General features: G+C 45.1%; 1 protein-coding gene across 1 annotated transcript in view; it reads right to left on the reverse strand.

Moving 5' to 3' along the window:
• Positions 1-496: 496 nt before the first annotated feature.
• LOC116975639 overlaps positions 497-16435 on the reverse strand; it is a 613100-nt gene continuing 597161 nt past the window's right edge. The window contains exons 18-22 of the mRNA XM_033024967.1: positions 13337-13429; positions 7869-7964; positions 2218-2313; positions 1708-1817; positions 497-609 (exon numbers count right to left, since the gene is read on the reverse strand). Coding sequence (XP_032880858.1) covers positions 580-609; positions 1708-1817; positions 2218-2313; positions 7869-7964; positions 13337-13429 — 425 coding nt within the window. The 3' untranslated portion in view covers positions 497-579. The remainder of the gene's footprint in view (positions 610-1707; positions 1818-2217; positions 2314-7868; positions 7965-13336; positions 13430-16435) is intronic.

The raw sequence follows: 16435 nt of genomic DNA on the forward strand, positions 1-16435 counted from the left end.
GCCTTCTCCTTTATCAGCAAGTTAACTGAGAACGTGCGTGGATTTACTTTGTATCTTTACTGTTTTACTTTTAATAACATTAGTAAATTAAAGTTGCTTTACAGCGTAACAAACAAATAGAAATATATTCTTCTTGAACAAACTGTGTAGCGTCAGATGCATCAGAGATATTGAAACATTACAGGAATAGGTCATAGAATTAAACTCATGATTACATTCAATCACGTCATTGAGAAATGATCAACCATGTAATTGACAGAATGAAAGAGGATCTGTCATCGACAATATTAGCTTGGATTCCTGTCAAACCACCACCACCCCACACCAACTCACCCCACACCCCACACCATCCCACCCCACACTGCCCAACAGCCCATCCCACCCCACACTGCCCCACACCCACCCCACACCCACCCCACCCACCACACGCCACACCCACCCCACACCCCACACTGCCCAACAGCCCACCCCACACCCCACACTCGCACAATCTCCTGATCCGAATGCAGGACCTGCTCAGCTGCTTCCCCTCTTCTTCCGTTTTCCGGTCTGTTAATCCTTGGGCTTGACTTATTTACATTAGAGCTGCTTCCTCAGTATCTCACGTAACTGTGGAGCAGAGCAGTGGATGGTGAGGGTGAGACCGCAATGTGTGGGATCACGGCCCAGAGCTGGGGCACATGATGGAGGAGCACGAATCCTTCCTTCACCCCCGCAGAACCCGTCACTAAACACCAGGGGATTCCCTCCCCTTAACACCAGCAACTCCATCCCCACAACACCAGCAGAACCCATCACCAGGAGGATCCCTGCCCACACCACCAACTCCATCCCCACAACACCAGCAGAACCCATCACCAGGAGGATCCCTGCCCACACCACCAACTCCATCCCCACAACACCAGCAGAACCCATCACCAGGAGGATCCCTGCTCCCAGCACCAACTCCATCCCCATAACACCAGGACCACACATACCTTCCAAATCACCTCTCTCATAAACTGTAAAAGTCCTGCCTCCCACTGTCCAAGCACAGGATTAGATGTAACACCACCTGCTCCAATACCAGGGGAAGCTCCTTCCTCACCCACCATGGAAATCCCCTCGTCCACACAATGTGGGAACTCACCACCCAGGGGAATGTCCACAAGTTTACACTTGCACGAGCGCACGCCCCCACCACAATGGATCTAAGAAACATCTTCCACCTGAATACAAAGGATTCCAACCACCACTCCTCCATCCTGGAGAATCCCCTCACACCCCCTCCACCATGGGGATATATTTACCCCCTCCTCTACTCCTCTCCTCCATCATGTGGATATATTTACCCCTCCTTCACATCTCCATCGTGGGGATACACCCACCACATAACCTCAAACCAAAGAACTGACTGGGGAAGAAGGTAGAATGGGATCGGGGGGCGACTGGGTGGAGATGGGGGCGGGAGACTGATTGAGGGCGGCGGGAGGCTGACTGGGGTCAGGGGAGACAGACTGGGGTCAGGGGAGACAGACTGGGGTCAGGGGAGACAGACTGGGGTCAGGGGAGACTGATGGTACGGGGGGGCAGAGACTGATGGGACGGGGGGGGGGGAGACTGTTTGGGGTGCGTTCACTAGCTGACGGTCACTGAGTGAGGAGGGAGGGTGAGGGTCACTGTGAACACAGTTGTCGGGCCTGGGGTTAGCGACGGATAACCTCTCACCTCCTGGAGATGGGCCTTCATGTCCTCGGGCGATCCCTGGTCCCCAATGAACAGCACTTGTGCCTCGCTGATCAACCTCTCGCACTCCTCCTCTGTCAGCAGCCAGTGGGCTGGAAGTGGGAGAGAACGTCCGTCACTCGGCTGTGTGAGCTGACAAGGCCTGCGGGATCCAGTCTGTGTCAGAGCGATGGTAGTGGTGGTGGAGACAAGGGCAGGAACCCAGACAACACAAGGACAGCGGGACCCAGTCTGACCAGACATGACCCACGGTACTGACTGGGCCCTGACTGATGACTACACGGGGTGACACTGGACACTGGGCCCTGACTGATGACTACACGGGGTGACACTGGACACTGGGCCCTGACTGATGACTACACGGGGTGACACTTGACACTGGACCCTGACTGATGACCACACGGGGTGACACTGGGCACCAACTGATGACCACATGGGGTGACACTGGACACTGACTCTGATTGATAACCCCACCACACACAAGACCGATACCTGAACATGTCTCTTCCTTTGGGGCAGAGGACGGTGTCCCGCTGGGCTCTCTGGTTGTTGACGTTTTGTGCGCCTCAGGTCCGGCACCCTCGGGCCCTGAAACAAGTGAAGAGATGGGAGAGTGAGAGTGGAATCATGTAAATATGCCACCAGGATGGGCAGGAAATGGATGACTTCAACCTCTAGAGAAACCTCGACCGTTCGCTGACCCCGTCTCCCCCAGTGACTCTCCCTCCTTAACCTCTGACTGGGCAGTCCGAGTGGGGACCAGCTTCAGGACTGACCATGGGGAGTGGCGTTCCCATCAATGATCCCAATCTTGATTCCTGAGCTTTCAGACCCTGCTGGGGCATTGGTCAAACTGGGACCAGGGTCTCCAGTCGTGGTTCCCTTCGTGTGCCTGAGTGGTGTCCAACTGCAGATCTGGCAGAGAATTGAGGAGTGCGGGGAAAAAGGAAAAGGCTGGAGATATGGGAGGTGCCACCAAGACCACAAACATCACCAATATCTGAAAGAGGAACATCCAACCCCAAACAAACAACCAGAAGACCATAATACATAGGGGCAAAATTAGGTCATTAGGCCCATCGGCCTTGATCCATCATGGCATTGTCCCCTCTCATCGCCAGCCCCTGCATTCTCCCTGTAACCTGTAAATCAAGAGGCTATCAATCTCTGCTTTAAAAATACCCAATGACTTGGCCTCCAGCACCGTCTGGCAATTAATTTCACAGATTCACCATCCTCCGGCTAAATAAATTCTTCCTCAATTCCATGCTAGAGCTACGTCCTTTTATCCTCAGGATGTGCCCTCTGTTCCTAGACTCTCCCTCTCCCCACTTCCACTCTGCCTGGGCCTTTCATTATTGGGTAAGATTCAATGAGATCCCCCTTGTCCTTCTAATCTCCAGTGACTACAGGCCTAGTGCCAGCAAACACTCCTCATCCTCTATCATCCACAGGATCACTGATATAAACATATGGAGCCTCTCAAATGCCAGCACATCCTTCCTCAGATATGGGGCCAAAAAGTGCCCACAATAGTCCACTGGTCTGACCATTAATGAAGCCTCAGCATTATATAATTTGTTTAACATTCGAGTCCTCTCGAATAGGATGCTAACATTGCATTTGCCTTCCTTACTAACGATTCAACCTGCAAGTTAAACTATTGGGAATCCTGCATCAGCATTCCAAACTCACAACTCAGATTTATTATCAGTCTGAAGAAGGGTCTCGACCAGAAATGTCATCCATTCCTTCTCTCCAGAGATGCTGCCTATCCCGTTGAGTTACTCCAGCATTTTCTTCAGATGTATTAATCCTCTCACCATTTATAAAATAGTCTAAACGTTCACAGTATTCCTTCTACCAAAGTGCATGACCTCACACTTTACTGTTCTGTATTACATTTGCCACTTCTTTCCCTAATCTGTCAACTTGTCTAAGTCCTTCTACAGAGACCTTGCTTCCTCAATACTACTGCCCCTCCGCCTATCTTCATATTATCCGCCAACTTAGACACAATGCCATCAATTCTATATACCGATCTTTAACATACAACATGGAAAGTAGTTGAATCAACACTGGCCACTGTGGAACACCACTCGTCACTTGCAGCCAACCAGAAAAGGCATCCTTTATTTACACTCTTTGCTTTCTGTCAGTCAGACAAACTTTAGAAACATAGAAAATAGGTGCAGGAGTAGGCCATTCGGCCCTTCGAGCCTGCACTGCCATTAAATATGATCATGGCTGATCATCCAACTCAGTATCCTGCACTTGCCTTCTCTCCATACCCCCTGATCCCTTTAGCCACAAGGGCCACATCTAACTCCCTCTTAAATATAGCCAATTAACTGGCCTCAACTACCTTCTGTGGCGGAGAATTCCAGAGATTCACCACTCTCTGTGTGAAAAATGTTTTCCTCATCTCGGTCCTAAAAGATTTCCCCCTTATCCTTAAACTGTGACCCCTTGTTCTGGACTTCCCCAACATCAGGAACAATCTTCCGGCATCTAGCTTGTCCAACCCCTTAAGAATGTTATAAGTTTCTATAAGATTCCCCCTCAATCTTCTAAATTCTAGCGAGTACAAACCAAGTCTATCCACTCTTTCTTAATATGAAAGTCCTGACATCCCAGGAATCAGTCTGGTGAACCTTCTCTGTACTCCCTCTATGGCAAGCATGTCTTTCCTCAGATTAAACCAAAACTGTACGCAATACTCCAAGTGTGGTCTCATCAAGACCCTGTACAACTGCAGTAGAACCTCCCTGCTCCTATACTCAAATCCTTTTGCTATGAATGCTAACATACCATTCGCTTTCTTCACTGCCTGCTGCACCTGCATGCTGACTTTCAATGACTGGTGTACCATGACACCAGGTCTCGTTGCATCTCCCTTTTTCCCAATCGGCCACCATTTAGATAATAGTCTACTTTCCTGTTTTTGCCACCAAAGTGGATAACCTCACATTTATCCACATTATACTGCATCTGCCATTCATTAGCCCACTCACCCAGCCTATCCAAGTCACCTTGCAGCCTCCTAGCATCCTCCTCACAGCTAACACTGCCCCCCAGCTTCGTGTCATCCGCAAACTTGGAGATGTTGCATTCAATTCCCTCGTCTAAATCATTAATACATATTGTAAATAGTTGGGGTCCCAGCACTGAGCCTTGCGGTACCCCACTAGTCACTGCCTGCCATTGTGAAAAGGACCCGTTTACTCCTACTCTTTGCTTCCTGTCTGCCAGCCAATTCTCTATCCACATTAATACTGAACCCCCAATACCGTGTGCTTTAAGTTTGTATACTAATCTCTTATGTGGGACCTTGTCGAAAGCCTTCTGAAAGTCCAGATATAACACATCCACTGGTTCTCCCTTATCCACTCTACTAGTTACATCCTCGAAAAATTCTATAAGATTCGTCAGACATGATTTACCTTTCATAAATCCATGCTGACTTTGTCCAATGATTTCACCACTTTCCAAATGTGCTGCTATCCCATCTTTAATAACTGATTCTAGCAGTTTCCCCACTACCGATGTTAGACTAACTGGTCTGTAATTCCCCGTTTTCTCTCTCCCTCCCTTTTTAAAAAGTTGGGTTACATTAGCTACCCTCCAATCCTCAGGAACTACTCCAGAATCTAAAGAGTTTTGAAAAATTATCACTAATGCATCCACTATTTCTGGGTCTACTTCCTTAAGTACTCTGGGATGCAGCCTATCTGGCCCTGGGGATTTATCGGCCTTTAATCCATTCAATTTACCTAACACCACTTCCCGGCTAACCTGGATTTCACTCAGTTCCTCCATCTCATTTGACCCCGGTCCCCTGCTATTTCCGGCAGATTATTTATGTCTTCCTTAGTGAAGACAGAACCAAAGTAGTTATTCAATTGGTCTGCCATGTCCTTGTTCCCCATGATCAAATCACCTGTTTCTGACTGCAAGGGACCTACATTTGTTTTAACTAATCTTTTTCTCTTCACGTATCTATAAAAACGTTTGCAGTCAGTATTTATGTTCCCTGCCAGTTTTCTTTCATAATCTATTTTCCCTTTCCTAATTAAGCCCTCCTCTGCTGGTCTCTGTACTTCTCCCAGTTCTCAGATCAGCTGCTTTTTCTGGCTAATTTGTATGCTTCATCTTTTGTTTTGATACTCTCCCTGATTTCCCTTGTTATCCACGGATGCACTACCTTCCCTGATTTATTTTCTCTTCTCATGTTCCCCTCCCCAACCCATTCCCCACTGCACCAATGATCCCTCCATCCATACCTGTGATTGTGTCTAGTTCTGGGACAGTGGACAAATCCTCCTGGGGTTGGGCTGGTGTTTCCTGGGGTTACCCAGTTGGTACGGAGTGTAGATCTGTAATAAAGTGTGGACAGACAGTGGGTGTAGTGGGGAAATAATCCTGCAGCTCTGCAGCACGGAAATGAGCCTCGCCTGGTGTTTCAGTGGGAGAGCATTTTGGGAACAGTGATCACAGTTTTAAGAGAGTTATGAATAGGTGTGTCTAGACCTTGGGGGAAATATTAAATTGGGGCAAGGTACATTACAGCATTATTAGACTGACACTAGGGAGACTAAAATTGGGGCAGCAGTTATTAGGTTAGCCCACATCTGACGTTGGAGTTTCGTTGGGATATGTCCATGTTCTCCGGAGATACTGCTTGACCTGCTCAGTTAGTCCAGCACTTTGTGTCTTTTGTAAATGTGTAGAGATGATAAATTTGGTGAAGGTGCAGATGGTGAGGAAGGCTGTCAAAGTATTCAGTGGGTGTAGATTTGCTACAGAAATGGGCAGATAAATGGCAGATGGAGTTTAGTCCGAGCAAGTGTGAGGTGTTGACCTTTGGAAAGCCGTATATAACGAGAAATTATGGTTAATAGCGAGACCCTTGAGACCATTGATGTGCAGAGGGGTTTTGGGGTCCAAGTCTATAACAACCTCAAAGTGGCAATGATATAACCATATAACCATATAACAATTACAGCACGGAAACAGGCCATCTCGACCCCTCTAGTCCGTGCCGAACACATAATCTCCCCTAGTCCCATATACCTGCGCTCAGACCATAACCCTCCATTCCTTTCCCATCCATATAACTATCCAATTTATTTTTAAATGATAAAAACGAACCTGCCTCCACCACCTTCACTGGAAGCTCATTCCACACAGCTACCACTCTCTGAGTAAAGAAGTTCCCCCTCATGTTACCCCTAAACTTCAGTCCCTTAATTCTCAAGTCATGTCCCCTTGTTTGAATCTTCCCTACTCTCAGTGGGAAAAGCTTTTCCACGTCAACTCTGTCTATCCCTCTCATCATTTTAAAAACCTCTATCAAGTCCCCCCTTAACCTTCTGCGCTCCAAAGAATAAAGCCCTAACTTGTTCAACCTTTCTCTGTAACTTAGTTGCTGAAACCCAGGCAACATTCTAGTAAATCTCCTCTGTACTCTCTCTATTTTGTTGACATCCTTCCTATAATTAGGCGACCAAAATTGTACACCATACTCCAGAATTGGCCTCACCAATGCCTTGTACAATTTTAACATTACATCCCAACTTCTATACTCAATGCTCTGATTTATAAAGGCCAGCACACCAAAAGCTTTCTTTACCACCCTATCTACATGAGATTCCACTTTCATGGAACTGTGCACAGTTATTCCCAGATCCCTCTGTTCACCTACATTCTTCAATTCCCTACCATTTACCATGTACGTCCTATTTTGATTTGTCCTGCCAAGATGTAGCACCTCACACTTATCAGCATTAAACTCCATCTGCCATCTTTCAGCCCACTCTTCCAACTGGCATAAATCTCTCTGTAGACTTTGAAACTCTACTTCATTACCCGCAACCCCACCTATCTTAGTATCATCTGCATACTTACTAATCCAGGCATATGGTTTGCTTGCCTTCATCTGTCAGGGCTTTGAGTTTCAGAGGTAATGGCTGTCAAGGAGTATTTGTTTAGGCAAGTGGACATGCAATGAATAGAAGGATATGGATTAGGTGCAGGCAGAGGAGATATGTTTAACAGCATTATCTGCGGCACGGATATTGTGGGACAATGGGCTTGTTCCTGTGCTGTACTGTTCTGTGTTTCACGTTCCCCACCACTGATACCTGAGCTTGCAGACCCTGCTGGGTCACTGGTCGAACCCTGACCAGAGTCTCCACTCGTTGCTCCCTGGGGTTCCTGAGTTGTGCCCAACGGTGGATCTGGAAGAAGAGAATGGAGGTGGGATAGGGAGGGTGAGAGATGAAAACATAATGATCAGCTGATCAGGTGGGAAGTCGGCTGCAGAGACAAAGAGTCCGTGCTAACACCACAACATACCAAGGGTCACTGATGCCGGCGGCTCCTCTTGTAATTATTTAACCGCTGGACCAGCATTGATTTTTCTGTCTTATTTGCAAAGTTGTAGCTGGCATGAGAGTTGTTATGATTGATGCTGCTTTACTACTGTTGCCGTAAAAAGTGTCGCAATTGCCGTAAAACGTCGTAACACTAAGAGTTGAGTTTTATTTTTCTATACGAAATGTAAAAGGTTGTTTGAATGGTAAAGGATTGGTCCCTATAAACAATTGATTATAATCAATTACCAATTATTTGAATATTGAAATTTGATAAATTGACAATTAAAGGCATATGAAGTTTAATCTAGATTTTTTCTCTTTTTATTTTTATTTTTTATTAACCATATGCGATAATATGAGTTGTTATTTTGGGCTTCATAATGCCCCATTAATTTAAACATAAATGGTCCAGGACCTCATACTTTGATCTATTTGCATAAATATGAGCTATGCCAGAAATCTTGGGGCCATTATGGATTCAGATTTAAATTTCGACAGTCACATCAAATCAGTAACAAAATCGGCCTACTATCACCTCAAAAACATAGCAAGATTTAGAGGACTCATGTCAGCTCAAGACTTAGAAAAACTTGTACATGCCTTTATTAATAGTAGGCTAGATTATTGTAACGGTCTCCTTGCAGGTCTTCCAAAAAAAACTGTCAGGCAGCTACAGCTTGTTCAGAACGCTGTTGCTAGAGTTCTAACAAAGACCAAAAATGTGAGCATATTACACCAATTCTTAAATCCTTACATTGGCTCCCTGTATGTCAGAGAATTGATTTTAAATTCCTGCTGCTCACCTATAAATCACTACATGGTTTAGGGCCAAAGTATATCACTGACATGCTTCCACTATATAAGCCTTCTAGACCGCTAAGATCTTCTGAAACCAATCTGCTAGTGATTCCCAGAGTAAATACAAAACATGGGAAAGCAGGATTTAGTTACTATGCAACAAATAGCTGGAATAAACTTCCTGAAGATTTAAGACTTGCCTCAACTTTGACCACTTTTAAAACAAGACTGAAAACTTTTATGTTTACTTTAGCTTTCAGCTAAATCTTAACTACATTGCACTTTTAACTTTTGCACTTTTTATAATGCATTTTTAATTTTGCTTTTCTTTTCTTTTAGTTCTTCTATTTTATTTCATTTTATTATTTCATTTATTGTATGACATGTTTTTATGTGAAGCACTTTGAGTCTGCCTCGTGTATGAAATGTGCTATATAAATAAAGTTGCCTTGCCTTGCCTTGCCTATGCAGACTGAGGTGTGTATGCTCGCTTTTTTTTTTCTTTTTCTCTCTCTCTCTCTCAATGACGCAGCCTGATCTTGTGTGCTTTGTCTGTCCTGTCTTCTGTGTGTATGTGTTTGTGTCAATCTGTGTATGTGGCTCTCTCGTCCCCTTTCTCATGCTATTTCCCTGCCCCACTCCCCCAACCTTATCTACACCCAATTGATCCACAATTGATACAGCTAAAGGCCTAAAAAGCATCCATTTGAACATTAGGAGTCTTCTTCCAAAGACAGATTTAATTAGAGTTTGGATTGCACAGAATAAACCTGACATAATAACATTTTCAGAATCATGGTTACATAGTGAAATTTGTGACAATGATATTCATATTGATAATTTTGCATTATATAGAGCAGATAGGCCTACGAGAGCTGGAGGTGTGGCTTGTTATGTGTCAACTCGCTTTATATCTGAACCTGCCATCCCTAAAGTAACCTCATCTCTCTTTGAAAGCCTTTTCATTAGGTTAAAACTTCATGAGAATAAACATCTAATTATCGGCACTATCTATCGATCCCCCCCTGTTCATCCTGACTCAACTAAGTCCCTAATTTCCACTCTCACCTCTATTGAACACCCATGTGAATCAGTGCTTCTTGGTGACTTCAATAAAAACTGGCTCGATCGCTCCTCTTCTAACGACAAAAACTTGCTTAAAAGTATAAACCTGACCCAGTTAATCAACGAACCTACCAGAGTTCATGGCAATTCTACATCACTATTAGATTGGATTCTTGTTACCCATCCTGACCGAATCTTAACATCTGGTGTTTTGTCAGATTGCTTTAGCGATCATTCTGCTATTTTCTGTGCGTGGAAGATTAAACCTTCCCGTCTCCCTCCTAAACATATTCGTGTTAGACAATGTAGAAAATTTAATTATGATAATTATATGCATGATCTGATTGCAATAATCTGGGACAGGTTTCAACATACCAACTGTCGAGGATGCCTGGAATTATTTATACACTGAAGTCACAAGAGTTATCGATAAGCATGCCCCCTGGAGAGAAATAAAAGTCAAGGGAAAACATTTACCATGGATTAGTGCTGATTTGATCAACCTTTTTAATGAGCGGGATAAAGTCTGGAAGACTTTCAGGGAAACAAAGGACCCTGCTGATTGGTAGAAATATAGGTCCTTAAGGAATCAGTGTACGACAAAAACACGTAATGCTAAATCAAGTCATTTTAAAAAACATCTTTCTGAAGACATGCATAATCCAAAAAAGTTCTGGAAAAGACTAAATAATGTTCTTAATAAATCAAATCAAAATATCAGCACTCAGATTCGGGTCAACAATGACATCATTCAGGACCCTGCTGTTATATCCAATGCTTTCAACCAGCATTTCTCCACTGTATGTAGCTCTACTGTATTTGACTCATCTATTATATGTGACTTTCCAGCTACCTCTACATGTAGAAGCTCTTTTTCTTTTCAAAAAATAAAACCTGTTGACGTTCAACATGCTATTAATGAATTAAAGGATGATTGTGGATCTGGACCAGCTGGTATTGAGACTAAATTCATTAAGTTAGGAGCTAATATTCTAATGTACCCACTATGCGACCTGTTTAATTTATCCTTCTCAATTTGTACCCTCCCTTCCGCATGGAAGTGTGCCAATGTTACTCCACTGCATAAGGGAGGCGACGCACACGATATTAACAATTGCCGCCCCATCTCAATTATCAACTCGGTGGCTAAAATCCTCGAGAAACTAGTGTTCGACCAGCTATCACATTATGTCTCAACTTTCAACATTCTATCTCCATGCCAGTCTGGGTTCAGACCTAATCACTCCACAACTACAGCTCTGTTAAAACTCACCAGCGATGTGTTCACTGCTTCTGAGGATGGTAAACTCACCGGTGCCATCTTTCTTGATTTAACCAAGGCCTTTGATGTTGTTGACCACTACCTACTGCTTGATAAACTTTACTCTATTGGTCTTTCTCAAAACAATCTACTGTGGTTTAACTCATACCTTCATAACAGACGCCAATGTGTCACCTTTAATGGAAGTCAATCCAATTCCTTAATTGTTGAGAAGGGGGTCCCGCAAGGTTCGTCTTTGGGACCACTCCTTTTCTCTATTTTCATAAACGACCTCCCTAATATCTGTCCTGACTGTCAAACACAACTATATGCCGATGATGCAGTGCTATATACATCTAGTGCTAACAAGTCTGAAATTGAAAGATCCCTTCAATCAGATCTTACTTCTGTTCAGAAATGGCTATTATTTAACAAATTAATTTTAAATAAAAATAAATCATGCAGTATGTTATTTGGTACCAGACAAGGCCTTGGTAATTCTGTAGATCTGACTATATCATTTAATGAAGGATCACCATTATAACAAGTATTGAACTTCAAATATCTTGGTGTTTGGCTCGACCCAACGCTTTCATTTACGCAGCATAGTGAGACGATTACTAAAAAACTCAGCTGTAATCTAGCTATTCTTTACCGCCATATAAATTGTTTCACCTTTCAGATGAGAAAAATAATTGTCTCTCAACTACTACTGCCAACACTGGATTATGCTGATATTGTCTATCAGAATACATTTGATACACATCTTCAACCCCTCGATGTAGTTTATAATAGTCTTTGCAGATTTATTTTAAGGTGTCCATATATAACTCACCACTGTTCTATGTACGAAACTCTAAACTGGTTATCCCCCCACGCTCGAAGATGCTACCACTGGTTCCAGTTCATCTTTAAATGCATCCATCTCAATTACCCTTCTTATTTAAAACAAGACCTATTACCATACACACCCTCATATTCACTAAGACATATTCAGCAACCCTTCTTTTTCATTCCAAGAACTAACAAAGAAATTGGTAGACGTGCATTTAAATTCAAAGCTCCTTCTGACTGGAACACTCTGCCTAGTACCATAAGAACTATTAGCTCATTTCGTCTATTTAAAAATACACTTTTACCCTTCCTTATAAAACCATGTACCTGTACCTGTTTCTAGAATTAGAGTCTTCGAGCTCCTTTATCTTGCTTGCTCTGTGTGTGATCATTTGGCATAACTATTGTATATGCATGGCCATTACACTTATGTATTATTGTATTGCATAGTGTAACAAGGTCTTATATTGTATTATGTCACAATATCATGAAATAATACATCATGTAATAATGTTGAAAGTATGTATTAACGTACGATGTATGATAGGTGGTATATGGTATTATGCATCAACATTATGCTGTAACACAGAACTATTATTATTATTGGATATGTAAAGCCAATTAACAATTGTTATAAACTATAACAAGTGGGGATGGAGGGGTTTTGGGATTGGTGTGTGGGTAGGTGGGTCAATGAGAGCCTCTATGTATGTTATGTCTTTTGCTGTATGTTCTATGTTGGACCCCCTCGAAAACGAGATGACTGTCCATCTCAAGGGGTTATCCATGAATAAACTTGTTTCAAACATACCAAGGGTCACGGACAGGTCACACGTCTCACCTCAACATCACAAACTCCTCGAACAGGTCTACGCCTCGCTCCCTTGTAAAGCCATGCTTTTGTAGAGTACTCTCACACTCTCTCTCTCTGACGCTCTCTCCGACTCTTTGTGACTCTCTGACTCTCTCGCTCTCTGACTCTCTCTGACTCAAGCATTCAGCCCCTGCCCCTATGGGTCGATCTGTCTACAAAATATATTCTCCTCAAGCTCTCCACTTATTTCGACTTCATCCTCAATCTCATGTCCATAAATTCATGTCATGGAACAGAATGAGGCAATTCGGCCCATCGACTACTCATGGTTGATATCTCGTTCCCTGTCAACCCTATTCTCCTGTCTTCTCCTCCAAACCTTTGACCAACTTTGTAATCAAAAACTGTAAATCTCCACTTTAAAAATACCATCATCTTGGAGATACCAATGTCGTCAGATACCTGAGCTTGTATCTGGTTCTGGGACCTTGGACAAATCCTCCTGGGGTTGGGCTGTTGTTTCCTGGGATTCCCCAGTTGGTACGGAGTGTGGATCTGTAATAAAGTGTGGACAGACAGTGGGTGTAGTGGGGAAATAATCCCGCAGCTCTGAGGTGCACGGCCAACACCAGTCTCTGGTGACCCCAACAATTGTCCATCCCTCTCATGCATCCCCTCTCCCTCCACGCCATCATTCCATCCATTACACATTGCAATCTGTCCAGCATAATCCCTCTGATTTCATGGCCCCTCCCCTGCCATCTCACGCCTCGCTCTCCCCCGTAGCCATCTCTCTCTACCCCCTCCCCTTGCCATCACCAAGTCCCACAGGTGATGTATCTGGCCTTCAATAATGCCCACTCCTGAAACACAGTCCTAGCCACGATCCTTTTTTCCCCCTTAACCCTCTCTCCTACAGAGCTGCATTTGATCTCTCACTCCCTCTCTCCCTCCACCCTCCTCTCCCTCTCCGCCCCACCCCCTGTGTCAGTCAGTCATCAAATACATTCTCCTTGAGCTCTCCACTCTCTTTCCTCGTCCACCCTCAATCACCAGTCACACACTCCCTCCTTACCCATCATTCCTTTCTTCTATACTTACTCATTTCAAATATTTCTACTTGCCCCCCTATTCCTCTCTCCAAGACCTGCTACCCCCTCACTCAGAACCTCACCACATGTGACAACAATAAACCGAAACTACCACAACTCATTACCCCTCCCACTGATCTTACATTTCTCATTCTTTGAACCATTTTGCCTCCTTAGTGCCCATAACCCCTCGGCTGTTGCTCTGCCCTGGTCTGATCCTCAGAGAAACCCCACCCCTGCTCACAACACCAAGTTATAACCCTTCCTTGAAGCCTGCAACCCACCCCACTAACCACTTAATCTCCCTTGCCGATTAAACCCATCTGGAGGCACACGGAACTGCAGCAGCTGCTTTACAAAGAAAAACACAAAGTGCTGGAGTAACTCAGCGGGTAGGCAGCATTTCTACAGTGGTTTCCTCATCCATCCTCAATCCAAGGGTGAAGTATGAAGAAGGGCCTCAACCTGAAACAGCTTGACTCGAGGGCCTGAGCCAGAGGTGGATGTTGAGCCGACTAGGACTTCATGAGAGGAAAAGTTCGGGGAATGCACTCTTTTCCCAGAGTAGGGAAATGCAGAATCGGAGGAAATAGGTTTAAGGAGAGGGTTTTTTTTACACAAAGGGTGGTAGGTATTTGTTACAAGCTGCAGGAGGAGGTAGTTAAGGCAGGTACGATCACTACTTTTAAAAAATAACTAGACTAAGTGGGACCCTGTCACACGGGAGGCCTGGTCCCCCAACGCAACACGCTACCCAAAGCAATATTCCACCACTCACCCGATCCCCCAATGCAACCCGTCCCCCAACGTAATATTGCACCACTCACCTATAGCCCCCAACTACGCAGGCATGGCTCATTTCCCCTCATCCCCAGCACTCCCTCCCCTTCCTCTACAACCTCCCTCTTTGTTCCCCTCTCATCCTCCCCTCCCCCAATCCCTCCCTCACTCTCCCTCCCTCTCCTTTCCCCGACCCTCAGTCACTCCCCCACTCCCTCCATAACTCCTCTGCGCTCCTTTCCCCCTCCGATCCCTCTATTCCCCACTCCTCACCAGTTTGTGAGTGAGGCGGGACAAGCTGCCGCCGGTGGGACAGGAAGGGGCGTTGCTATCCTGACCGTGGCATTGACTGACAGGAGAAGGGACCAATCTGCGTGGATCCAACTGAAGGAAAGTACGCACGCGCGGTTTTCAAGATTTTTAACCTCGATAACTTTTACAATTTACCGCCGATCAGAAGAAAACTTGTTGCTCTCGCAGCACCGGACAACAATGAGTAACCTGGCAAAAAATAGTAGCGCTATCACGTACCGTTTTGGCACAAATTGAAAAACGCCGCAAACCGGAAGAGCACAAGATCAGAGGTTTAGTTATGTATAGAGAGATAGAAGATAGATTAGTCAAGATGGCTTTAGAGGGAAATAGGTTTAACAGTTGGAGTGGGCAAGTTAGCACTGTTTCCACGCTGTACGAATCTGATTCCACTCACTCCAACAGATTCCAGGCCCATCTCTTTGCAGAGTCACTCCTGCCAGCTCCCCCATCCAGTACCCCTCCTGCCCCAACTCCAAACACTCTCCACCCACAGGTCCCCCTCCAGACCCTCTGCTCGAGTCACCTTCCCCTACTTTGTCCACTGTATCACGACCCCTCCATCGATACCTGAGCTTGTGTCTAGTTCTGGAACAGTGGACAAATCCTCCTGGGGTTGAGCTGTTGTTTCCTGGGGTTCTGCGGAGTGTGGATCTGTAATAAAGTGTGGACAGACAGTGGGTGTAGTGGGGAAATAATCCCGCAGCTGTGCGGATTGGATGGAGACTGAAGTGCAAGGCATCGCCAGTCTCTGGTGGACACAACGGCTGTACAGCCCTCTCCTGTGTCATTGCTCTGCTCCCCTCAGCATTACTCATTGCTCCCCTTCAGCCTCTCTGCCTTCATATCATTGTGCCCATCTCCTCTCCTTCACCTCTTCCCCATCATTCTCCTTCCCCCTCTCCAGCGAGCCCGCACTCTCCCGCACACACACTCCTCCAGAAATGTGTGAGAGTTTCAAGTTCCAAACCAAAAATATGACCAACAATTTGTCGTGGACCAACAGCATGGAAGCAAAGTCCAAAAACCCACATCAATGTCTTCACTTCCTCAGGAGTCTGAGGAGATTTGACTTTTCTCCAATGTCTCTTACACACGTCTACAGATGCACCATAGGTCTCATACTGTGGGTTACATCACAGCTTGGTTTGTGAACAGCTCTGCCCAATAGCACAATAAATTGAAGCAAGTTGTGGATGCAGCCCAGTCCGTCACACAGACCAGATATCCCAACATTGACTCCATCTACACTGCCCATTACACGAGGAAAATAGTCAAAATAATCATGGGCCTTTCCCACCCAGGTCATTCCTTCTTTTCCCCACACCCGTCAGGCCAGAAGCTACAGAAGCCTGAAAGCACGCACCACCAGACTCAG

The sequence above is a fragment of the Amblyraja radiata genome, chromosome 7 (genome assembly GCF_010909765.2).
Source record: "Amblyraja radiata isolate CabotCenter1 chromosome 7, sAmbRad1.1.pri, whole genome shotgun sequence".
Lineage (NCBI taxonomy): Eukaryota > Metazoa > Chordata > Chondrichthyes > Rajiformes > Rajidae > Amblyraja > Amblyraja radiata.